A 26,527-nucleotide genomic window follows, 5' to 3' on the forward strand; every position below is an offset into this window, starting at 1 on the left:
AAGCATTAAAAATGGCATTAAAGATAAACGCAGAATTTCTAAAAAGTAATATCCAACAAGAAAAGAATTACCTGGCCTGGAACAATAGTATGTGTGAAAAGTTTATTCAGTTCCACTAATTTATTGGGAGTGATGTTAAACTTCAGGGCTATGGAGTTTAGGGTGTCCTGGCTTCCAGCCTAGAATAATCAGACAAACAAGATTCAAAACATAAAGCAAAAACAAAAAACAAAAAAACCTTTCCAACATTCATCTATTTGTGATATGAGTGAATGAAAAGTAGTTCTATCCAGACATATTCTGAAAAAGAAAGTGGATACATTCTCAAGCCTTAATAAAACCATGGAAGAGCAAAGTCTTAAATCAGTTCATATCTGGGCTCCCTTATCTTCAAATTTCAGTGTCCACTAATTAGATTTCTAAATCTGCTTTGGCACAACTAAGCTGCATGGAGTAGAAGTCCATGAGATACAATACAAAACTGTAAGTAGAAAAGAAATAAAACACATACACCGTACCCACCCATAAGAGAAGTCAGGGCTACTTTCTCTATTCTCAATGTTGTCTCTTGCTAGTCTCTTCACTGCTCTAAAGGCTCCTGGATGGTGACCTGTTAATGGCTGATTTCCCCAGTGTCAGCACAGTGCCCAACACACAGAAGGTACTCAAACATTTGACAAATGAATACAATGGAAGGCAAAGAAATCGGTAAGAAATTCAGATTAGCTACCCATCACTGTTCAGTCATTAAAATGACAACTTCTCATGGTCAGCCAAATTAATGTTGTCTAAATCTGTGAAACCTATGATACATGCCCCAGGAGGAGGTCTCTCTCCTTCTCTAACAGAGGGGAAAGGGGACCAAAGAGGGCAATGAGATGATGGGAAACTTCCCAAAAAAGTCTGCTGCCTCTGGGCAGGTCGACATCCCAAACTCCCTGTCTAGGGTCACTGGATGGGACCTGTTAGTGGGAGGCCACTCTGGTGTGTGTCACTAAGAAGTTCCCACCTACAGCCCTGGGTCAAGACCTGTGGCTGTCCTGAAACACAGAACTGGCTTCCCCAGGTAAGTCCTGAATGAGGCGGTGACGGGACGTCGTGGACCAGTGAAGATGCAGAAGCAGAATGAAACTCACCACTGGTCTGAGCATCAAAAACCCCCCAACTAGATGAACGGTCTCAGACTAATCAAATTCATAGTTACAGGTGACACCAAAATGACCTCAAAGCATTTCTGGAACAAGGTAGTATTTTTAAAAGGCATTGAAAAATTAACAACCATATGCCCCTACTTCTACCCTGGGCAAAACCAGCCTTACTAAAAGTAAAAAAAAAAAAAAATAGAAATGTTTTAGAGCATGTATTGTTCTTTTAATATTAGACATTTACATAATATATTCACATCTAGGAGGTTTCAGGGTTTAGGAGTCAGTACAAGACACACTGAGAATGGAGATTAGAGCCAGACTGTTGGATCTGAATTGTGGATTTGCGACTCACTAGCTGTGTGACCTTGGGTCATTTGCTTAACTTCTCTATGTTTCAGGGTCTTCCTTCATCAAACAGATAATTATAATTCCTGCTTCAAAGCACTTACTTCATGGCAAGTGATCAAAAAATTTGCTTCCTATTTTTAAGAAAAAACTTGTAGAATATACTGTTTAGAGAGTTTAGGGAAGGAGAAAAACATTAACAATCTGGAGTTATTACATAAGGATAAGACATAAATATAGAATCCAGCCACAGACCCTGGGACAGATACTGGAATCATTAAATGTTTAAAACTAAACAGATGCCAAAAAACAAAAAACAAAAAAACCCCAAAAAACTAAACAGATGCTTGAACATCCACAGTTCTGGAGCAAAACAAGTAATCCAGTAAGTGCTAGCATGGTTCTCTAAACACAAAGGTATGAATCACCTTTTATTTCCAACGACAAGTACAAAAAATAACTTGCCAAGTAAAACTAATCTCCATAACCTATCAATCAAACAGGCAGGCACAGCTGCATTACTAATTTGATCACCTGTTTCTAGGAGTTAACATGGGGCTTGCTATTTACTCTCACTGCATCATTTAGTATATACTTTGTGAAGCATCTCCTAGCCAATACCACTTCTCATTTTTTTTGGAGGGGCTTGTGAGTAATACTGCTGGATACATACATGGCTTTAGAGTTAATATTGTTTTTAATGATAAATAATCCAACACTTCTTGAGTACCTACTAGGAGGTAAGGCACTGTGCGAGGTGTTATGGGGTTCAAAAGCATATTGTAGACTGTGGTAAAGTGAAATAAAAAATTACCCCAAATCCCTTCTGGAAAGGACTAGTCCTTTAACCCCCAGAAAGATGCCTGGAGATGTTCACAGAACACTGAGCACGAAATGCCTGTGCCAGGCTCTCCTGTGTGATTCTAGAAGGCTTGGAGATCATTTACCATTCCAAAAGAAATGCCAGGGAAGGATCAGGTCTTGCTGTTTGCCTTATATAGAGGCTGGCACAGCATATGAACAATGAGTAGAAAATATATACACAGGAGAAAATCCCAACCAGGCAATGAAAACAGCACTTATTTTCTTATTAGAAGTCAGAGAACACGCCTCAACAATGCTACTTCAAAGTGAATTAAAACAAATCTAGAACTGAGTGTTCACTTTGTAGCAGAGCTAGGATAAATGGACACAGCTCCTGGCCTCCAGGAGTTCATGCTGCAGGAGAGAGATGAGCACACGGCACATACTGTGAAGGTGCAGTATGGACACACGCACAGCATTATTCATCTACTGATTCAACAATATGGCAGCCTGTACCCGGCGAGCCCCAGAAATACAATGGTGACCAAAAAGGGGTCTTTCTCCATGGGTCCATGAATTAAGGCACAAGACAGACATTAAAATAACAATCACATTAGTGAATCAATAAACTGAGATAAATTATGTAAAGGAACATGAATCTATGAGAGAGTAAAATGAAGGGATCTGGCTGGCTGGTCACAGGGGATAAGAATGAACATGGAGAGTCATGGGAAGAAGATGTCAAGGACAAAGTTCTGGCTTGCAGAAATGTGTGGCCAATGGAGCCATTGCTTTTTGGAAAAAATACCAAGCCTGGAAGTCTAAATGGATATGATGAGTAGGCAAGTGAGTCTGGTTATGGAACTCAGAAGGCATGGGTGGGATGAGACCTAAAGCTGGCCATCGCTGGCATATTAAAGGTAATTCAAGTCACCGTTTTACATGAGATCGCCCAGAGAGAAAACACAGAAGAGAAATGACCTAGAACAGGTCTTAAGAAGCTTCATTAATTAATGGGCACACAAGAGGAATGCAGCTAAGGGGCAGCATGTGTCATGGGGAAACATCAGGTAAATCCAGTGGGATTAACAAATGTTCATACCTCCTGTTTATACTTACAGTGTATTCCATAGTACCATGGGGCTTCTGAACCACCATCTTCTTCTCTTTTTTATCATGTGTTTTGTTTTGATTATCATCTGAAGAATAAAATGTATATAAATGAATAATTTCATTTTCATTTCAAGGCAAAATAGAGGATAGGGTAATCTACAGGACATTAAAACCCACTTTCAGGATGCTTGGCTGGCTCAATCAGTAGAGCATGAGACTCTTGATCTCAGGGTTGTGAGTTCAATCCCCACATTGTGTATAGAGATTACTTAAAATTATCTTTAAAAAAAAAAAAAATACAACACTTTCAAACTGACTTAAAAAAAAAAAAGACACAACTAGAAAAATGGACTAAAGGCACAAATAGACCATACTCTTAAAAAAGTACTGTTCATCAATGAACACTTGAATAAATGATTTATGTTAACTATAATCGAATAGTACAAATAACAATGAGGTAATGTTTTATAGTTATTAAAGTAATGGTTTAAATGATAATATATAATGATGGAGGTAGAGTAAAACTAGTATAGTTATGATATACATGATGCCTAATGTGAATCAATACCACCCTTTTATTTTTTGTTTTTTTCATTGAAGTGTAATTAAAATAACGTAGTGAATCAACAATTCTGTACATTACTCAGTGTTCACCAATGTTATTACACTATTATTGATTATATTCCCTATGTTGTACTTTTCATCCCTGTGACTTATTTATCTTATAACTGGAAGTCTGTACCTCTTCATCTCCTTCACCTATTTTACCCATCCTCCCTACCCCCTCCCCTCTGGCAACCACCAATTTGTTCTCTGTATTTAAGAGTCCATTTTATTTATTCGTTTTTTCAGATTCCACATATAAGTAGAATCATATGGTATTTTTTTTTCTCTGATTTATTTCACTTAGCATAATCATCTCTAGGTCTATCCATGTTGTCACAAATGGCAAGATTTCATTACTTTTTATGGCTGAATAATATTACACACATACACTCACTCTCTGTGTGTGTGTGTGTGTGTGTATATATATATATATATATATATATATATATATATATATATATGACAGCCACATCTTCTTTATCCATTCATCTATCAGTGGACACTTGGGTTGCTTCCATATCTTGGCTATTGTAAATAGTGCTACAATATATCTTTTTGATTTAGTGTTTTCATTTTCTTTGAGTAAATACTCAGTAGTGGAATTACTGTATCATCTGGTATTTCTATTTTTAATTTTTTGAGGAAGCTCCATACTGTTTTCCACAGTGGTTGCACCAATTTACATTCCTACCAACAGGGCACAAGCCCTTTTAGAAAGTGATTTGTCAATATGCAACAATAGCCATAAAAATGTTCATTCTTTGATTCAGTAATCTTTCCCTTAGGGATTTTTATCCTAAGGAAAAATTCAAAAGAAGAAAACTGCCATATATCATAACATATGGTTCATGCAATCTTATTTATAATGCTGAAAATCTGGGAAGACTGAAATGCCCAACAACATATTGTAAGTTCGGCCATAGACTTTGTTGTTTTTATAGGTCAAAACGGGTCAACCTAAGGTTTAGCAGCTGCATTATGATTCAAATTAATTCTCATGGTTAAATACATCCTAATATAATCTGCCCAGATATTGAAAACCAGAGAGACATACTGCAATGGATAAAAATTTAAGTGACAAAAAATATAAAATTGAATTAACTATATGAAAAGATGCTCTAACTTGTATGTGATCAGAAAAATGCAAATTAAGACAAGGCATCATTTTCCAGCTATTAGCAAGGCAAAAATCAGAAAGTTGGGTAATTTTAGCGTTGGCAGAGATGTGAACTGCTAGGAGGAACGTAAGCTGGTATAGCCACTGCAGCAAATTCAATATATACAGTCCATATGACTCAGCAATCTAACAGACCTACATCCTCTCGCAAGAGGTACATACTTTATATATATCATCGAGTCACCTGCTGGAGGATGTACCTAACAGCATCATTGGTGACAGCAGGAAGCTGGAGGGTAAGCAAAATGTAGTAGATACGCTCTGGGATTCTAGCCAGTAATTAGAAATAACTAGCCAGAAGTACACACTGCAGCATGTTTACATCAAGAGAAAAAGAATGGGATGTACAGAACAATACTGTGAGGTATATTTAAAATAGATGCACACAAAGCAACTGCACATTTTTCAAGGTCACATCCAAATAAAAGTCTACACACCGAACAGAGTAGAATGCATGCGGTAGAGAGAGAAATGGGAGTGGGGAATGAGGATACAAAGAAATTAATGAATAAATAACAGGGAGCCCAGCTCCGACCAGTGATGATACGCCATGAACTAAGAAGATTAGCTCAGCGCTCTACATCTGACGTCCTACAACCTCCCACACCCCACGCTCGATCAACAAGATCACTGCATCCACATGACAGATAGGAGTGTACTGAGAACCGGAAGGTAACACAGAAACATAAAGAGTTAATTCATGTGGTATTGATCTGCCTTTTAAATACTTCCTTTATATTAATATTAAAACCAAGAAAAAAGGAATAGATGCTGTCATTAGAGTCCCTTTCCAGTCATTTTTATGTTCAATTGGATCCATTCACAGAACCAAAGAGCCTCTGGAAATTCCTCCAGACTATAAAAAAAGTGACCTCCCTACCCTCAGGTGGCCACATCTAAATTACTTCAGGAAGAGGAGACAGTGTTTTTTAGATCTCCAGATCTCTAGATTCTGCAGATAGGGAGAATTTACACAGCCTGATGAAAAACCCAATCTTAGTACTTTACAACGCTTATGATCTGGTATTCCATCCTTTTTTTTTAAATTTTATTTTATTATGTTATGTTTTATTATGTTAATCATACATCATTAGTTTTTGATGTAGTGATCCACGATTCATTGTTTGCATATAACACCCAGTGCTCCATGCAGTACGTGCCCTCTTTAATACCCATCACCAGGCAGCTCTACTCTCTGGCCCACCCTCCGGCCCTTCTCTTGTCACTACAAACAGGTGTCACTGTAGGTGCTCTTGCTTTCGGAACAGGCTCTTCCCATCCTTTTGTAAGCACTTCCAATTTCTAGAGCCTATCCTCTTCCCATCTGTGGCAGCTTCGGGTCCATGCCTGTCCATAAACTGTGCATAATTATTTCTGGTCCCAGTGGATCACACTGTCATAAGCCACCAAACCATGAGTTTCCATACTGCTCAGCTGCAAAAGAAAAACAGGTGCTGGCTGACGCTCTCAGGATAAAGTTAACTTGTACACCTGAATTAGTACAAAAATTACTTTTCCTTTGTCTCAGGTGGGTAGGCCAGAAAAAAGTCAAACATAGTAACATTATAAATAAAGGGAGAAAGAAAAGCCTTCCCTCCAGAATCTAAGATTTTGAAATTCTTGAGGTAAGGACATGATATCCACCCATCTTTGGATGTCTTGTGCCTTAATATGATACCCGGTACGTATGATCGAATGAACTTCCCAATCTAGGTCAATGAGCCTGACAAGGTTGATTAGGGGCAACATCGTCACTGACAGAACATCACACCAGGAATATCATATGAACTTATCAAAGCCACAAGCCATTTTTACAACTGACTCAGTACAGACAGCAAAACACCGGCTAATTCTAAGGACCTAATTCAATTGTCTTCACAACAGCACAAGGTTAGGACGCCTGGGTGGCTCAGTCAGTTAAGCGTCTGCCTTCGGCTCAGGTCATGATCCCAGGGTCTTCGGAACCAGTCCCGCATCCGGCTCCCTGCTCAGTGGGGAGTCTGCTTCTCCCTCTGCCCCTCACCCTGCTCATGCTCTCTCTCTCTCTCTCAAATAAATAAATCTTTTTCTTTTTATAATAGCACAAGGTAAAGCTTCATACTGCTTCGTATTTTTTTTTTTTTTTTTTTGCATCGTTTTAAAGATGGCCAGCAAGGTATCTCCGTAAGTGAAGTCCTGCATACCTTACCTGGACAGGCTCTGCAGCATGTAGTCCATGAAGCACGGGAGAGGTTTCTGGCCCTGGAGAGAGCCGAGAAGAAACAGGAGCTGCCTTGGGCAAGTACTCCTCTGCCGTGCTGCAGGATGGGGCTCCACCTCCAGTGTTTCAGGGGAGGGCCCATCACCATCTCCCAGGATGGAAGGATCTCCCAGTGATACTGACACCTTTACTTTCTGCTTCAGCCTCCTCAGACCCTTATATTTACACAAGGTTGGACCCTCCCCCTGCTTAGGAGAACCTGGAGCAAATGAAGGAACAGTATATCCTGCCGGAAGGGAAACTTGGCCAGATGGTCCTCAGAAGCCATTCAGAGCAAAGCAACTGAACGTCCTAACTGCCCCGCCTCAGGAAAAAAAAGCCTTATAGGCAGTTTCTTGCAGCCTAATAAGGAAGTAACTGTGACAAAACTGATAAGACCCCTAGAGGAGAGAAACGAAGGCCCCTTAGCCCAGCCCCTCTCATTTCTCCTAAGTCCCGGATGTGGGGGTACCCGTGTTGACCTTGACCCAGGTGGACCTGATGCCTTGCCCCCAAGTCGTGCCTCCTCTCTTTCCACCCCAGGGGAGGGCTGGGAGTGTCTGCGACACAAGGCTCTTGGCCCGTGCATCTGAGGAGATCCTAGTCACGTTTCTTGAAAGATGACTCCTCTCTCTCTGTGCACTGGGGCTAGATGAAGCTGACGTCCAGGGCCTACAGGGGCACGAAGGCTGGATGTGAAGGAATCCTTTGCAGCGGTGGTCTGCGAAGTCTTGGATGAGGTTACAACTGCCACAGGAATACATTCTAAGAGGCTCTGAGGTTTGAGGACAGACCCTAAGGAAAGCTTAGATGTGGGGAGTGAGGAGAAGGGTGGTTCCTGGGAGTGGGGAGTAAAAGGCTTGGAAAAGTGAGTGCACGTGGAGAAAAGTTAAAGTTAAAGGAAGACACCGTACTGCCAGTGTAAAATCCACACACAGGAGGAGATACGAACGCCGACAAATGGATCCCTGGGAGGCCACACAGTTCCTGACGTGAAAACTGGAAGCATCTCAACACAGACGGTGTTAACCTGCTCAGTAAGGTGGGGATAAGGCCTTTCGCTCAAGTGAAACGGGGGGCGAAGACAGGATTGGGAGCTTAAGGGATTGTGAAATTTGAATGAATTACTAAGGTTTCAAAACGACGTGAATATTGAAAGAAGCAGTACGGTTTCACCAAGGGGTGGGCTCTAATCACCACGGTGACAGACCAGGTGTGGAGTAAATAAATACCGCGCTGCCCCAGCCACCTGGGGGGTGCAGGGCACACGAGCAGGGCAGCGAAGCGAGAGCAGTGGCAGGTGAGGGGCCCTGAGATGCTGCAGCGAGGAGAGTGGCCCGATGTATTCCTGTCCTATTGCTACTGTTACCAATTATCACAAATGTAGTTGCCTCCACATGAAAAATAAACACAAACTTAGTATCTTACAGATCTGTAGGTTCCAAGTCTGACATGGGTCTCAGTGGGCTAAAATCAGTGTCTGGCGGTCCCAGGGAAAGACTAATTTCCTTGCCTCCTCCAACTCCTACAAGGAGGCTGCTTTCATTGGCTCAAGGTCCCTTTCTCCACCTGCAAAAGCCAGCAACACCCAACTGAGCCCCCCCACGTGCCATTTCTCTAGCTCTCCCCCCCCCTTCTGCCTCCCTCTTCCACTTTTAAGGGCCCTGCGGTTTATACTGGGCACACCTGGGTAATCCAGGATGCTCTCCTTAAGGTCAGCTGATGAAGCAACCTCAATTCCATCTATAACTTTAATTCAGCCTTTGCTGTGTAACCGAACAGGTTTTGGAAATGAGGACACAGACCTGCCTACCACAAGTGGCGACGAGGTTTTAGGAAAAGAGGCTCAGATTCAAAGAGGGAACTTGGGGGGATTCAAGCAGTAATCTGAGCTGTAAGTGTGCTGGGGCATGGGTAGGGGATGTTAAGGAATGCAGCACTGGCTAGATGTTCTGGTTCTGAGGAAAAAAACGCAAGAATAAGGCAATACCCATGTTGTTCAAACCTAAGCTTCGGGCTCCTGTCACAGACTACTGGAGATGGGGTGAAGTCAGGACAATGGACATTGTTCACTACTGCCCTTGAAAAGAGACAAAAGACAACTGTGAATTCCCTGGATCTTGATTCCATAATCTCTGTATAGATATAGGAAAGACAGAAAAGACAGTATATAGCCTTTTTTTTCTGTTATCAATTGTCTGAGTAAGCACAAACAGAATGTGAAAGTCTCAGGGCCAGTTCTGTCCTGGCCTTACACTTAACTGGTGTGTGGGTGTACTCTCCTCTTACTCTTCTCGAACAATCCATTCTCTCCCTTCCTTCTGTCTCTGTCGTAAGACCATCTGAATGGGGGTACACGAGCTGACAGCATAGGACCCTCAACAACTTGTCTAAAGAAGGAGGACAGTTTTCCATGGCATCCAAATGAGATGGATTTGTAGAGGCAAAAATTGTCTATGTCTCTCCAGATCTTTCTATGAAAGGGGCACCCTGATTTATAAACAGAAGAATCCACTTCCAATGACAGGCATATCCCTATACTGGGAATTGATACATTTGACTGTGACAGTTTGATGATATTAACCATAAAAATCAAGTCATGTGCCATCTCCCTTATGTCACCAAACATTTTTCTGATTACAATTTGGTTTGGGGGTCAGAATGAACTGAGTTCAACTAGCCAGCCTGATACGTTCTCACAACTGTGCAACATTAACCAAGTTATTTGAAATCTTTGAGCCTCCACTTCCTTATCTGTAAAAGGAAGAACTACGTCATAATGTTGTTCAAAAGATTAAATGAGATGACAAGCACAGCATTTATCTCAGAGCCTGGCACACAGTAAGTGCTTAACAAATGCTAGTATTAATAATAACGCAGTCAACGTAAGTTAATAGCAATTTGAATAGAGTAGGGTATTAAAAGAATTATAAACCTTAAGCAAAAAGATTTCATTCCCAAAACACAGGAGTGATAGGACATTAATATGATAGATGATTATAACTTGTTTAAAAGAGAAAAACCAGATCCGATCACTTTGATACATCCCAAGGAAGCCTTCAATGAAATTAAACAGCCATTATATTAAAAAAAAAAATTAAAAAAATAACACCAGTTAGAAAACTAAAAATAGAGGAGTAAACTTCCTTAACATGAAGAACTTTTAGTTACTCTTTGATATTCATTAAAAAAATATGCTCCTGAAAAATCAACAGAACCCTAAAAGTTGTATATTAAAAAAGCAATTTCCCTGTGAGAATGGAAGCACTGAATGACCTCCTAAGATCACTTCCTGGTCTGTCCGGGCTTGTTCCTTACGAAACACAGCCTGAACTAAGGCACCTGTGAGGCCCCTCCCCCACCCCAACTTTCTAGAAGAAAGACTCCAGGGTATGCGGTGGACGGAATACCCTCAGGCACTGCAGGAGCTCCACCCTATCCTTCTCGTCCTGTTGTTCTGTGGGAGGCACATGACTAAGAGCAGTTCCAGCAAAGCGTTTAAGACTTCTGGGCAGAACAACTCCCAATCCGCTAAACTGTAACAAAGCGGCCAACCCAGGATGATACAAGACTACACCACAAGAATTTAAGGTAATAAAAATAAACCTTTGTCATGGAGATGAAAGCAGCAACACTACAAACACAGCAGAGGCCGGCAGTCTGGAACTCCCGAGGCTGAAGAGAGACTCTCTGCCATTCTTTGGAGGCCACCTTTCACAGCACTGAGAAAACGCCTGCACCTGCATGGAATGTGTCCTCGCTTGTTCACCAACCGTCTCCTTAGAAATAAAGCCCGAAACTCTCCAAAAGCATACCTGGGGCAAGGCAACTGAGATGAGCGCTTATAGCAGAAACTGAAAGCAAATATTAAAACACCAATATAAATACAAGAATTCCTACTACCATGGTTTATACTCAACCGTGTTTCGGAATCCCTCGTCAAAGGAAAAGATAAAAGAGTTTTACATACTGAAAAGCAATGACATTTTGTTTATTAGCAGATGAAGTGTCTACTTAAAGAACCAACATCATAAAAATATCCAGAATATCATGAAATTGTTCAGTAAGGTGGCCAGATATAATAGTCTTTTATATTTGTGATAGAAGTGTGTTTTGAAAAGTCCCAGGCCGTAATAGTACGAAACTAGAAAATGTCTAGGAATAAATATAATGAGATAATTGCAATATATATATGTGTGTGTATATATATATGTGTGTGTATATATATATATGTAAATTTTAAAAGGTTTACTGTAATTTTAAATGGAAGCTTGAATAACGGGAGGTATATATAACGTTCCTAAATTGGAAATCTCATTCTTGTAAATATTTCACTTTCTCTTCAAATTAATGTTTAAATTAAACACAATTCAAATAAAAAAAATTTTTTTTGGAGAAGGGAAACATGCCAAATTGATCATCATATTTCTCTGGAAGCATAAATACATCATAAGACTATCCAAAATTATTTTTAAAAGAAAAATGATAGTAGGAACCCTGTATTGATGTTAAAACAAATGATTATAAAGCCAAAGCAATTAAAATTAAGACAGTAGGAACCCTGTATTATGTTAAATGATTACAAAGCCATAGCAATTAAAAAAATGTGGTGAATTATCAAAAATCAGAACTATATTGAAGGAATTTAATGTAACACAAAAATGCCTTTATAAACCAGTAAGAAAAGACTGGCTTTTCCCATAAATGTCATGTAACTTCATGTTAGAGAGGAGGCTTTGGCATCAGACAGACTGAATGACAGTACTGGTCTGCCCTGGCTCACTGTGTGAGTAAGTAACTTAATCAAAGACAGTTTCCCAGCATGTAAAATGGGGATACAGGGGTGCCTGGCTGGTTCAGTCAATAGAGCATGTGACTCTTGATCTCAGGGTCCTGAGTTCAAGCCCCACATTGGGCGTGGAGCCTACTTAAAAAACACACACACACACACAAATTAAAAATAAATAAATGGGGATACCAATTGGACTCCCACAGAGTTACTGTAAGGCTTACATAAGGCAATTCGATTAAGGTAAAGCACTCCACAATGTGTGAAACAAAGGACTCAGGAAACCTTAAGGATTACTATTAAATGAGGTTGGGTGAACACCAGTTAAGATTTGGAGAAAAATCTAGATCACTCTTAAATCAATGCAGATAGATTAAAGATTTAATAGTTAAAAATATAAAGTTAGAAATGTCCTTGAAGAAAAATACAGGATTTGTATTTGCTTAAAGAATATGTTCTCTATCGGTGATACAGACTTCTGAAATTATTGGCCTCATTCTGTCAAGAGTGCAATGAAAATATTAAATATTATTATTTAGCATCGTAAGGGTAACTTTTGGAACACCTGAATCATAAACTGTTACAATAAAATTTTTTAAAAGGTGTGTCATGAGCAACCTTCATGGAGAGGGCAGGGATGTGAGGAAGAACGGACTATACTAAATATGAACTCCATGTTTTCTCCTCTGTTGACACAAAGGGTAATGCCATGCAGATGTTCTCCTTCCTTCAAGCATGCCACAGGCAATATAGTCCTTGACTAACGTGAGTCACAGTCACCTGATTTAAAATCTAGAATGCAAGAAGAAGGGTAGGGGAGTTGTTTATGGTGGAATTCTTTACCTCAGAGCCTAGTATCCTCAGCAGGGAGCAGGCCCTCAAGTATTTGTGGAACGAGTTAACTAACCTCTCACTAGGTATCTAAGCAAACAGAGTACTTCAGTTGTCCAGTCAGCTTCTGACATACCAGCCATAAAACTGGTGAGTGTGTTGACTGTAATTATATATATGACTAGGTTAAGCAGTTAAGCCCAGAGAGAAATTTCAACCTTATCATCATTCACACTCTAGCTCAGGGGAAATGGAAACTCCATGTATAATCAACTTTTTCTCCTTACTAAGAAACCACAATGTCCCTGGGGCTATGGAGAAAACACTAAAATTTTATTTAACTTTTGCCTTCTTTCTCTCTCAGAGTTGACTCGGGGGAAGCAGAACAATGTACAATGGCTTCCTTAGGGTTTTTGTGCTAGAGAGCTGGGCTCAAATCCCTGCTTTACACCAATCCACAGTGGCACCTCTGGTAAGTTACTCAGCTTCTAGGTTTTTTTTTTTTTTTCATTTGTAAAATAGGCTCCTACCACCTGCATTAGATCATGACTACTAGTAAATTAAATAATGAAATAAAGCATCTAACCTACAGGAGACACTCATCCAAAACAGGCTCTTTCTGCTCTTCCTGGTACCTGCCGCTGTTCTGTCCTACCATCCAAAAACTCAAGGTAGCTTTTTTTTATATGTATATAAATGGATCAAAAACTTAGCTGGGTAAATTTAAAATTTAGAAGAAAATAAGAAATGTAAAGATCAATTCTGTACAAATCCAAACTATAAATGGTCATGACAAAATACCGTTGAACACGGGAAGAAAATACAAAATCACCCATGTTACCCCTATTCAGAAGGAACCAATGTTTGCATTCTGGTGACTATCAGGCCAGCAGTTCTCCATCTCCCTTTTTGTCTGTATATAGGGGAGTTATTTAAACAGAAATGGAATCATAATCTATACACACTGCCAACCTGCTTTCCTACCATAACAATATTTTGTGAAAATTTCCCACAGTGTTTTTCTACATCACTTAAAAATAGCACATAGTCTTCCATTTTATGTCATTTATTTTTATTTTCCCACTATTTAAAACAACGCAATGAAGAAGATGTGGTATATTTACATAATGGAATATTATTCAGCCATAAAACAGAATGAAATCTTGCTATTTGCAATGACATGGAGAGAGCTAGAGAGTATAATGCTAAGTGAAATAAGTCAGACTGAGAAAGACAAATACCATGATTTCACTCATATGTGGAATTTAAGAAACAAATGAGCAAAAGGGGAAAAAACAGAGGGTAGCAGGTTGGGGGGATGAGTTAAATACGGGATGGGGATGAAGGAATGCACTTGTGATGAGCACCAGATAATGTATGGAACTGTTCAATTACTATATTGTACACCTGAAACTAATATAACACTGTACGTTAACTGGAATTAAAATAAAAACTTAAAGTATAAATAAATAATGTAATAAAATAAATAATAAATAAAACAATGAAATGATAGTCACTGTATTTGAATCTTCTAATACGCTCATGACTGGTTCCTTAGGGTGAATTTCTACAAACAGAATTGTTGGGTCAAAGGGTATGGAAAAGGTAAGTCTCTTGATAACAATGGTTACTGCCTTCTAGAAAGGTTTGACCACGTTACCGTCCCACCATCAATGTATTGGAGCATTTTTCCTTTGCCCTTTCCCCAGTTCACTTCTAATTTGATTTTTCAATCAAATTGCTCAAGCTGAAAAATCACTGACCATATTTAGTCTGATCTGTTGTCCTTTTTTCAGCCCAAATCACATTGAGATTTCTCCTAATACAAATATGATATGACAGATTAATCAGGGAACAATATTTGGACTAAACAGATCAATTTTAATAGGACTAGACTCAGATCTAGCTCTAGTACAAAAGGTTTTTTAAAACATAGCTGTTTGGTTCAGTGACCGTACTTTTTGCTTCAACAATGACAAGAATGGATTACAATATACTGCATTAATGGGAGTGCTGACACTGGAAGAGGAAAAGGAAGGAATGTCTCTTGATCACTCTCAGGTTACCAGGGGCTGGAGGATAGGTAGATGTTGGCCAAAGAGTGCAAACTTCCAGTTCTAAGATGAGTAAGGTTTGAGGACCTAACGTACAGCATGGTGATCACAGTTAATAATACTGTATTATACATTTGAAAGTTGCTAAAAAAATGGATCTTAAAAATTCTCACCACAAAAAAGAAATGGTAATTATGTGACCCGATGGAGGTGTTAGCTAAAGCTATGGTGATAATCATTTTGCAATATATACATGTATCAAGTCAACATGCTGTATAACTTAAACTTATACAATGGTATATCAATGTCAATAAAGCTGAAAAAAGATAACACCTTTTTGTACTCAATGCTTTTTACATTTTTAAAATTTTTATATTCATGCTTTTAACCATATTTGCAATGGTTATGTATTTTTAATTTTATGTTTAATTAGTTGCAATGCTCATCACCAATTCTTTCATAAAATAACTTTTCATTTTTGAGGATTAGATTTTGATGTGTGTCTCAGAAAAAAATGTCTCTCCCACTCAGTAACTTTGTTAGGAACAGTATAACATAAATGGTATTTTTCCTGTGACTGAGTATGTGTGAGAATATCCTGTTGTCTTCAAGCTTGAGAAACAACTTTTACTTCACAACTCTGAAGATTTCATTCCTTTGGTGTTCACTGCTGTGAAGTTTGTGCCTCACTCTCTTCTTTGTTCCTTTGTACCTAAAAAATTTTTTTTTAAAGATTTTATTTATTTATTTGACAGAGAGAGAGAGAGCAGCAGAGGGAGAGGGAGCAGACTCCCCACTGAGCAGGGAGCCCAAGGCAGGACTCGATCCCAGGACCCCGGAATCATGACCTGAGCTGAAGGCAGACGCTTAACCGACTGAGCCACCCAGATGCCCCGTACCTAACATTTTTAAAAAAGACTGTTTTTACCATTTATCCATGACCTGTAAACATCTGCCATAGTTTTTCTACATGCTGAGTCTTACCCCCTCATTCTGCCTAAATATGGTGAGTTCTTTTGATTTCCAAAGTCTGGTATGAAAGTCTTATGCTATGTTTGATTACTACATTTTTCCCCATTGTTTTGACTCTTCACCAAGAACACCTTTGATTCTTAGACTCTTCACTCACGCCTCCCATTATCTGTCATCTTCTCTCTTACCATTTGCATTCCTTCCTCAACAATCCTGTGCATTCTGGAGGTACCTATCAGGTTTGTTTTGTGCACCACCTAGGTTTTCACAGTATGACTTCACTTAAACATTAATCAGACTTCCTTGACAGCCCCAAGAAGCACAGGTCTAATTATTTCCATCCTAATAATTTCAATTTATTTTATACCCAAGTCCCTCAAATCTCTATATTCTGCCTGATTTAAAAAACACGAATTCAGGGTGACTCAGTCGGTTGAACATCCGACTCTTGATTTCGGCTCAGGTCATGATCTCAGGGTCATGGGATTGAGCCCCACGTTGGGTTCTGAGCTCAGTGCGGAGTCTGCTTAAGATTCTCTTTCTCCTCTCCCTCTGCCCCTCCCCCCACTGGCATGTTCTCTCTCAAATAAATAAATCTTTAAAAAAACATTAATTTGGTTCTTGATATCCTCTCTCCATATTAAAGTCCATTTTAATTCTGTATTCTGTGATTCTTTGAGCTCTAAAGTACCAGAACGATCATTACCTGTGAGTACAAGGCAATGCTATTATGTTGTGGTTTGACCTACTTTTATGCTTGGGAATTCATTTATCATAACATAACTTCGGCTTTCTGAACTTCTTATGTGAAACAAAGAGAAATGACAGATAAGAAATCTTCACACGTGTGGTTAAAACAACTCTGAAAAAATAATCTGTGTAAGGAAAAGTGTCAGGGTTGCATTGTGGAAAATAATTCATCAATTGGTAACTTTCATGTTGTAGCAAAACCTAAAAATATTTAAAAAGGACAAGTAGACAATCTCACTTATTATTTTATTCTTACCAAGTTTCTTTTGAATTTAGGAGGAAAAACTATGATTTGAAATGATTAATAGAGACATTACAGATTTATTATTGAAAGCTAAATTCATTCTTTACACTGCAGAGGTTCTCTAAATAAATCTTTGACTTCGTGATAATCACAAAACTGGCTATACTCTTACTTAAGTGTTTTCTGTTTGGTAAAATAACCTCCCAGTTCTCTTAAAATATCTACTTCACTAGCAAGGTTTTTTAGTATTAATCTTTTATGCTAAAACACTACAAAATCCTAATAATATATTTTATTCCAATTTAGGCTTGCCTCCCTTATTTGTAAAATTTCTCTATCCTTTTTCAAATCTTACAGCTGCATACCTGTGTTTCAGTTAAAGAAATTTCCTACTGAGACATTACCCAATTTGTAAAATTCCCCTTCCCATCTCTACTTCCACAGAAGGAAGGATGTACGTTATTCTAAATTAAGGAATAATTCATTCCTTTAATACAAAAGAATTTTTGATAAATATATTTTGATATTGTAACATGGATGAGACAAAAGAAACATGTACACATTCCAACATAACTGTGTCAAACTTAATTATAACTTAATAGCTAATTTTGAAAAATATATTAAGATACACTATTATCAAATAATTCCTTAAGAATTCACATAAATAAATGTAAGTTTAGAAAGACTCCTAGGTATCAGTAAATACAAGTGCAAGCACAGAAGAGTTGCCTTCACATATTCTAGAAGCTTTTGGGGGTTTCTGGGATGTTTACTGTGTGCCAGGTGCTACACTAGGTGTTGGATCTAGATTTACCTGATACCATCTGCCTCCCTGTAATTACTTCACTTCCATTTTCCTGCTCCCCTCTCAGAAACAAAACATTTTTAGAATCTGCACCATTTTGCTAGAATGGGGCAACTGCAGTGACTCGATCTTTCCATAACTAATCTTTTATAGATAACTAACTGTTGTGTTTTCTAAGTGTCAGGAGATAGCAATGAATTGTTACCCGAGGCTTACATGAGGCACAGATAAATCTAATTCAACAAGTAAAAACATCATTTTGTTCCTTAGATTAGGTAGATGTTAGTGATGTGCAAATAGATACCTATAGAAAGTTACTATGTTCCTCCTTTATTGATCATAGAACTTTACATTTGTTTAATGATCTTTTTGCAAAGCCCTGGGGTTTACTGTTACTCATTTTTCTGTATTTTTCGATTAACATTAAAAATAACTGTAAAATGTATAATATGTAAAAAAAAAAAAAAAAAGTGAAGAAAACAAAACTCCCTTGCAATTTCTGTACTCTGAGAAAACGATTATCAACATATTGTTATAGGTTCTTCCAGTCTGTTTTTCTACTTTCATTATCATGTGTCCTCCATTAACTTCTTGTTTTGACTCTCTTCATTCCCTGTTTTTTCTCTGACATGTGTGGATTTATGTCACACCTTTAAGCAGCAATTTCTAGGCCTCTCACCTGAAATCGAGGCCCCTTTGGACAAATCCACTTGGCACCTCAAAAACATCTCCAAACACAAACTGACATTGAACTCTTTTTTCCTTCTTGAGTTTTCCAGTTTGTCAATTCTTGACTCTGTTCTTTTTGTCCCTCACACACTAGAATGGTCACCAAATACTGCTGATTCTATGAGCAAAATCTCTCCGTAGGGTGCCCTCTCCCCTCTGCCCCAGTCTCCAACCAGCTCCACCTGATTTCAAGCTGACTTCTACCCAACGTCACACAATTAATGCAGTTCCCTGAACAGCTCTCCATAGACGCCAGCCAAGTCCAAATCCTTAGTGTGGCTGAAAAGAACCTCCCATTTTAGTGTCTCTTCTCCTCAGACTAGAGCCACGAAATAGAAATGGGATTACTCTTGAGTTGAGGCCTACTACTCCACCTAGTGGTACAGAACACCACCCTGGGATGGAACTCTAGGAATATGCCAGGTCAGCCCTATCAGACCAAGCAGGCCTGCCCACGTGGGTGTTTGTCAGCTAGAGAGGGAAGTGAAAAGGACAAAGAACTCTGGAATTCAATGGCCATCTAGTGGTTTTACCTAAGCACTGAATTCTCCTAAGGGAAGGCCCCGAACCTCCAAACCAATGATCATTGCCATTCTTTTTTTTTAAATTTAATTTTATTATGTTATGTTAATCACCATACATTACATCATTAGTTTTTGATGTAGTGCTCCATGATTCATTGTTTGCGTGTAACACCCAGTGCTCCATGCAATACGTGCCTTCACCAGGCTAACCCATCCCCCCACCCCCCTCCCCTCTAGAACCCTCAGTTTGTTTCTCAGAGTCCATAGTCTCTCATGGTTCTTCTCACCCTCCGATTCCCCCCCTTTATTTTTCCCTTCCTGCTATCTTCGAAATAAGTCAACCAGAGAAAGACACGTATCATATGATCATCGCCATTCTTGAGAGCAGATGAAAAACTATGATGCCATCTAGACTGATCTCGAGACCAGTCTAGAAAATCACAGACTAATTCTGACCCAACTACTGTACTGCCACCTGTATCCTTCCAGAATTTTCATGAAACTCAAGCAAATTGAAACAGTATTCATTCATCTATGTATTAGTTCATACCCTCGATGCACATTTAAGGAACACCTGTAACTCAGATACTACACCAAGCTAATAATACAGGGTCCATGTGAAGACAGCCTATAAATAGGAAAGCAGATAAATAAATCCATAATGACAATGCAGAAGGAGAGTCTAAGCTGGCCACGGACCGGGAGGGCTTCCTGTGAGAAATGATGGCTGACCCGATTCTGTGGTCAAGTGAGAGTTGGTTAGGTAAAGAGCAGAATGAAAGGTATTCTTTCAGATTCAAAGCATTACACGTGCAACAGAGTGCAGCACGTTAAAAGCTATCCTAACACATCATCTACAGTTAGTATAGCGTCCTGACTAAAAGAAACCTCAGCCAACAGGGCTCTACCAGCCTCTTTCAGGGAAACCCTACAGAGCAAAATATCTCCACTTTATTTTATTTTTTTAAAGATTTTATTTATTTATTTGTCAGAGAGAGACAGCAAGAGAGGGAACACAAGCAGGGGGAGTGGGAGAGGGAGAAGCAGGCTTCCCGCCGAGCAGGGAGCCCGATGCGGGGCCCGATCCCAGGACCCCGGGATCAGGACCTGAGCCGAAGGCAGACACTTAACGACTGAGCCACCCAGGGGCCCCAAAATATCTCCACTTTAAAATACTTCTTAAGCAACAGCATTTATAATAAAGGTAAAAAAAAGATAATATTTTAAGCCGCACAACTATTCAAAACCACACATTTTCAAATCTCCAAGGTGCACAAATCATATGTAAAAGAAAATGAGAAATGCGATTCTCCTTAATCCTCTTCCTCTTTTTGGAAAGAAGGAGTAATACTCAACACTTTAAATTTTAAGGCAAGTCTATTAATCACACAGAAGTTTCTTTCAATAGGTGACAGTTACAGCTTTTTATAAAACACTAAGTGGTTTGAGATTAAAAGCATCCATTGAGCTGTGTAAGACATGATGTAATCACATTATCACCCATGTATGATATAATTGCAATGTGGACTCTCCGCAGCAGGTACCTCATCTACCTTCTGCTGGAGCAATGCCAGCAGAAGCAGCCCATTTTATCTTTGATGAGCACTGCTAGAAAGTTCTATTAAACATGGAGACAAGACCTGTCTTCCAGTACCTCTGGCATTAACCACGACCAAATGTGGGGCCCCTGGAAGAATCTGCTGCAAGAGCACATTTCACATACTGTCCTGCAGTCCGTTCTCAGAGACGCCGTCTTGTCCCTTAGCCTAGCGATCTTAGTATCGTGTACCCTGTGTGCCACATCAAGGTTTGACTCCCGCTTCCCTTTCTTTGCACGCTCTTCTGACATACCCCAGCCCTGCATGTGACAGGGGCAGTAGGTGTGAAATGGATGATCCCAGTAAAGCAGGGTTATCACCTCCCTCATGCTAGCTATGCCACTTCTGTTAATGCAGTTTCAGATGCAATGAATACTCTGAGAAACTACAGAATATTGCAGCCTTCTTTTAAAATTCCCCTTAACTAAGGGTGCCTGGCTGGCTCAATTGGTGGAGCATGTGACTCCTGATCTTGGGGTTGAGAGTCTGAGCCCCACACTGGGTGTAGAGATACCTTAAAAAAAAAAAAAAATCCCTTAACTAAAACTCTCAAGTTGTGTTTGTTTGTTTTTTTTTAACTGATGGATGCTAGGCCATTTCTCCACAATTTTCTATTGCCCAGCTGATGCCAAACAGTTCAGGCATTTCCAGCAACATATTTATGGATATGTCTACATACATTAAAAAAAATATTTCTCATAGAGGGAAGGTGACCATCCACTGGATAGATATTTATTAGCACACACTAGGTGCTAGATCCTGGAAACACAAAGTTAAATGAGACACACCAAATTATGTCCCTTTACACAAGACTTGGTCTTTACACAAGACTATGTATATAAAACAAGGGTGGGTGGTACATCATAGTGCTCACTAAACTGCTACTGTTATTATTATAATGATGATGAGCAGTTATAAATTAAGTCTTTTAAAAATTACTAGTTGTTTTTGTTTTGTTTTTTTTTTTGTTGTTGTTGTTGTTTTTTAGAGAGGGAGAGAGAGAGAGAAGGGGGGCAGGGGGAGAGTGAGAGAGAATATTAAGCCGTCTCCACACTCAGCACAGAGCCCAACACAGACCTCGATCTCACAACCCTGAGATCACGACCTGAGCAAAAATCAAGAGTCGGACACTTGACTGACTGAGGCGCCCCTATTTTAAATGAAAATACTGTAGTATTGCCACCGATACTCACCAGTACTATAATATCTCTTTAGTTCTGTACGCCTGATCTCCTTTAACTGATTATTTTTTCTCTTTTTTTTCTCATCAGTAATATATTCCTCTTCTACAGCAATGTTGCATTTGTCTTGTTCTAAAATGACTGTTTTAGCATCCTCTTTTCCAGTATGGGTCCTTGTAGCAATAGCTGAGGCTGTCTCTGCATTTTGTTTGGCTTGTTTTTTCTTTTTCAATCTAGGAATGGGAAAAAAAGGGAAAACATTGGAGAAATGATTTTCTAGGAGGAATTATATTAGTTTCATGCTGTTGGGCTTTCAGAAACTAATTAACTGATAGAGAAAACACTTTCTTTATATTGCTGTTAATCACATTTTCCTGTTATTTTTTTTCTTTCCTAATCACTTAAAAATTCTTACATGGAGACCTGTAGCATTTCCTCAACTTTATATCCTCAATACTTACATCTCAGAAAATTATTAGGAAATCCTCCAGGCCTGGGGAAAAACTAGATTCTTCTACAGGCTATTAAATGTTGAGCATTTTCTTAATCAAAATATATGGCTGCCATGTTTGCAGTGTTACATTAAAAAAGAGAGAGAGAGTGAATTTCGGTTTTCAGTGGGCAAACACATTTGTAAAACTAAATCCTTTATAATTGATTCACACACTGAGTATAAAAGTTTGGCGAACTGGTTCAGGTCTGAGCAATTCTTTTCCTTTATACATATGACAGTAGTACTGAAGAAAGAGCTACATTCCCTGAGACAGAAAATGCCATAATGACAATATATAAAGTTATCATTCTGATCACTAATAGCTGATACACAGTTAACATATCTGATGTTTTTAATTCCTTACTCCTAAGTCAGAGAGATGAAGTTTACTATACTTGGTGAAATCCAATAACTCAAAATATTTTCCAACTGATGTATCACTCTAATTGATGTGTCACTCCATACTTACCAGCCCTTCTGAAGAATGCCTTTACCTTACCAGAAGGTAGAGAACAAGGGTTCTGGCCTCTAGTATATGTGGCAGTCTGCTCCTATGTAAATATTTTTAATTAGGACTCTTTTTGCTCGTTCCCTTTCTGTTTACACATGGCCAGCTATCTCTTATACATGTATGTCTAGTTCCTTTGCTCTCTTGAGCATCTATACAATTTGATGTTGGGCAAGAATAAGGAAATGTTTTGGGAGGAAAATGAGATACCTAGCGGGTAGCAAAGGGACCAAGGTTAGATTTTCTGCTTCTTTGTTTTGTGACATTGAACAAATCCATTTAACAATTTGGAGAGGTCCCTCGTTAAGTAAGAGACCCTCATTGTCTTTTATTAGGATCAATTGAGATAATCTATGCCAACATATAACACAAACAAACAGAAACAGAAATAGTAAAATATCCCCTCATAAATCATATAATGACATGAGAACTAAGGATACATGACCCATTCAGCTTTGGAAATAAGGTGTCATATTCTAACAAAATATTTCAACTAGGCTGTAATTCATTGAACACTTAGCAGCCATGTTCTTAGATTTCATTGGCTAATAAATGAGCATATGGCCTAGGAGAAAGGGCAGCTGGACAAAAATCATAGATGAATACCCTCCCCATCGCTTAGTTTCGCTATCTTTTTATGTTTACCTATTAAAAACCACACCAAACCAAACCAAACTGGAAACTCATAAAAAGGACTTCAACAGACACTTCATTTTCTAACCTCAGATTTTAAACTGTTTAATTTTTTTTATTATTTCTGGTAAGAGTGGGTGGCTCTTTGCAATGTTGAGTCAGATAATGTTCCTAATAAAACAATTTCTCTCTTGATCAAGATTACTATGTGAGGCTGAAATTAGTATGCATAACGCCGTAATGACCTAGATATCGTACAGAAACCAGCACTTCGCTTGGGGGGGTCTAGGCACAGAGCTGATACCTGTGTCCAAAGCTGGCTATGGATGGACTGGTGTTCTGACACAGTGGCTTATCAAAACCACGCTTGAGATGAACCTTATTGCCCACTTCCAAAAATCATTCCTTCCAGGAGGAGAGAAAAGAGGAGTCAAAAATTAATTCTATGCAGCCTGAAATATGCTGCTTCTTGCTCTTTTGGATTTTTCCACTTTAAGTTGATTTAAATGTCCTCATTTTGCGGTCCCCATGATCATTAAACTCACTCAGATCTAGGGCACATGTTTTGATGAGCAGCACTGTCTGGGGACATCTCATTAGAGACTGGTTTTCACACGTGGAAATAACAAAACGGGGTATATCATTTTATTCATTTGCCTCTGTTCTGCACAGACCATTACTGTCAACACTTACAGCCCAAAGTAGCTGTTTTTCTCCAAAAAAACAAAAAAAAAAACCCTAGAAAATAACAATACCAAACTTGTTTAACAGAAAACAGAATCCAATTTAATACTTCACTAATTTTACAATCAGCTACATCTTTTATTTTGACTAGAGCACTCATGAGAATTTGTTTCTCTGGAGTTTATCAACACGACTATAACATTCTGAGCTCATAACTGGAAATCAGATGTGAGTTCGGGAAGCCCACTGTAAAAATCCTTCCTTCAAAGCAGGGAATACATTTTTAACGCCTTGTCTAAGAGGGACTAACTGCCATCTGACGTACGTGGTATAGTTAATGCTCTTCAAATGTTCCTGTTTAAGCCTTCTCTGCTGTTCTGCAAGTCAGTATCTACCATGGTAAGACATTCTCACAAAAGGGTTTTGTCATCACTAAATTAAGGTAAACTGAAAACAAAAGGTTACACAAGAAAAGAAACCAAGCTTTTTCTAATGACCCCAAATGTAGATTTATACTGTGCACCAAAAAAATACTTAGCAAATCATGTTCAGCAGATGAATGACTGTAAACAATGAGACATATTTATATTTGATAGCTGTGAATACAAGTCCTAAAACCCACCTTTATTTTGTTATGCTGCATTTATCTTTCTTTAAGAGATCATAATTACATAAAACAAGTTTTATTATTCAATCTCCCCTCACTACTGTAACCAAGCCCTATCAGTTCTGTTTCCTAAATCCTTCCCTCTCAAATTCACCTTCTCTTCTTGATCTCTGCTCCCATTGAATCATTTCAGGTTTTCATCATCTCTCTGGACTACTGTTCACAAGATAATTATTCTTTGTTTTATTATAAAATTTGTACTTATATTCAAAAATATTAAAATGCAGAAAGGTAAAAAGCACAGAACTTATATCAAATGAAATGCTAACGCTCAGAAGCAGTCACTGTTTGCGAGAGAACAGGAAAGCCAGAAGTTAGGGAAATCACAGACCTTCCCCAGGCACAGAAGAATGAAGCAGGGTGGCTTGGGTCATGATTCTGAGCTGCTTATTTTCCCATCCCTACCATAAAGGAGTGTTAAAGGACTTATTCTGGAATCTCTTGGCTTTTTTAAATTAAAATTTTAAAATTAAAAATAGCACCCAACCCAGCGTTAGTAGACTGAAGAAATAAACAAGGTGTTACTGCTAAAGAAAGCATTTTTAGTTGCTGAATGAAAACTGTTTTCCTCTGAAGCTTTTTCCTTTCCTAAAGGAAATAAGTTCAGGATACTGGCAACAATCAGAGCCAGGGCCTTGAGCAAGTTCCTTGCTTTGTCTCTGCAGGGGTCTCTTCTGCCGCTTCTGACATCCAGGGCAATGAAACACAGAGAGGAGTCTAAAGATGAGAGGAGGCTTTCGAGGAGGCTTTCGTGAGCACTAGAGTGAAAGCCTCTTGAAGGCAGGGATTTGTCTAGTAAGTTTTGTTAAAATGCCATACTCCCGGGGCTTCTCCAAGGTACACAGGAGGTACTCAGGAAGCTTTTCCCAAATGCATGAACAAATGAATGAGCGAATAAACTGGTCTCTGTCTGGTTGAGATCTGTTCTCCCAGCTAGGGCTCTCCTACGAACATGCCATTTCACCATCTTCTTAATTAGCAGCATGTGTCAAAAACTCTCACATCTCCTTAATTAGATACTTGATTGAAAAAGAAAATATATTAGCCACATATAATTTAAAATGCATTAAACTACAGACTTCTTTAATTAATATTAAATTAGTAGTTCTATATGATTCTTTCCCTAATTCATGTTTCATAATAAAACAAAGAATAATTATCTTATGAACAATAGTCCAGAGAGATGATGAAAACCTGAGGTCCATGAGTTTCTGTATCTAGTAAGTGCCGAAGACATAAATATCTAGCACAGCACTGTCCAATATGGTAACCACTAGCCAGCCACTTGTGGTTATTAAAATTAATTAAAATTAAATAAAAGTTTAAAATTCAGTTCTTCAATTGCAAGAGCCACATTTCAAGAGCTTAACAGACTTATGTGCTAGTGGGCACCATAGTGGGTGACAAACACATAGAACACTTCTTTCATCACAGAAAGTGTTGGACAGTATGTAGAGCTATTGATTCAACAGTTAGCCCTATGAGCAAGAGACTAGAAGGAAGGGTGAAGATAGAAATCATTGAATATTTAAACTTATTTAGTATATGCATAGAGTATGTCTACAAGGGGACACATAAAAAAATGGTAAAGTGAGTTTCTGGCACATGTTAGTGGCTAAGGGGAAAGACAGAA

General features: G+C 38.8%; 1 protein-coding gene across 8 annotated transcripts in view; it reads right to left on the reverse strand.

Annotated features, from left to right (window-relative positions):
* NCOA7 (nuclear receptor coactivator 7) overlaps positions 1-26,527 on the reverse strand; it is a 153,797-nt gene that overhangs the window by 54,773 nt on the left and 72,497 nt on the right. For 7 of the 8 annotated variants that reach the window (XM_032407933.1, XM_032407932.1, XM_032407934.1 and 4 more), the window contains 3 exons: positions 21,922-22,142; positions 3,417-3,496; positions 72-179 (listed from right to left, as the gene is read on the reverse strand). In XM_032407933.1, the coding sequence (XP_032263824.1) occupies positions 72-179; positions 3,417-3,496; positions 21,922-22,142 (409 nt within the window). The remainder of the gene's footprint in view (positions 1-71; positions 180-3,416; positions 3,497-21,921; positions 22,143-26,527) is intronic. The other variant, XM_032407937.1, reaches the window with a different exon arrangement.

This window comes from Phoca vitulina, unplaced genomic scaffold (genome assembly GCF_004348235.1).
Source record: "Phoca vitulina isolate PV1807 unplaced genomic scaffold, GSC_HSeal_1.0 scaffold9, whole genome shotgun sequence".
Classification (NCBI taxonomy): domain Eukaryota; kingdom Metazoa; phylum Chordata; class Mammalia; order Carnivora; family Phocidae; genus Phoca; species Phoca vitulina.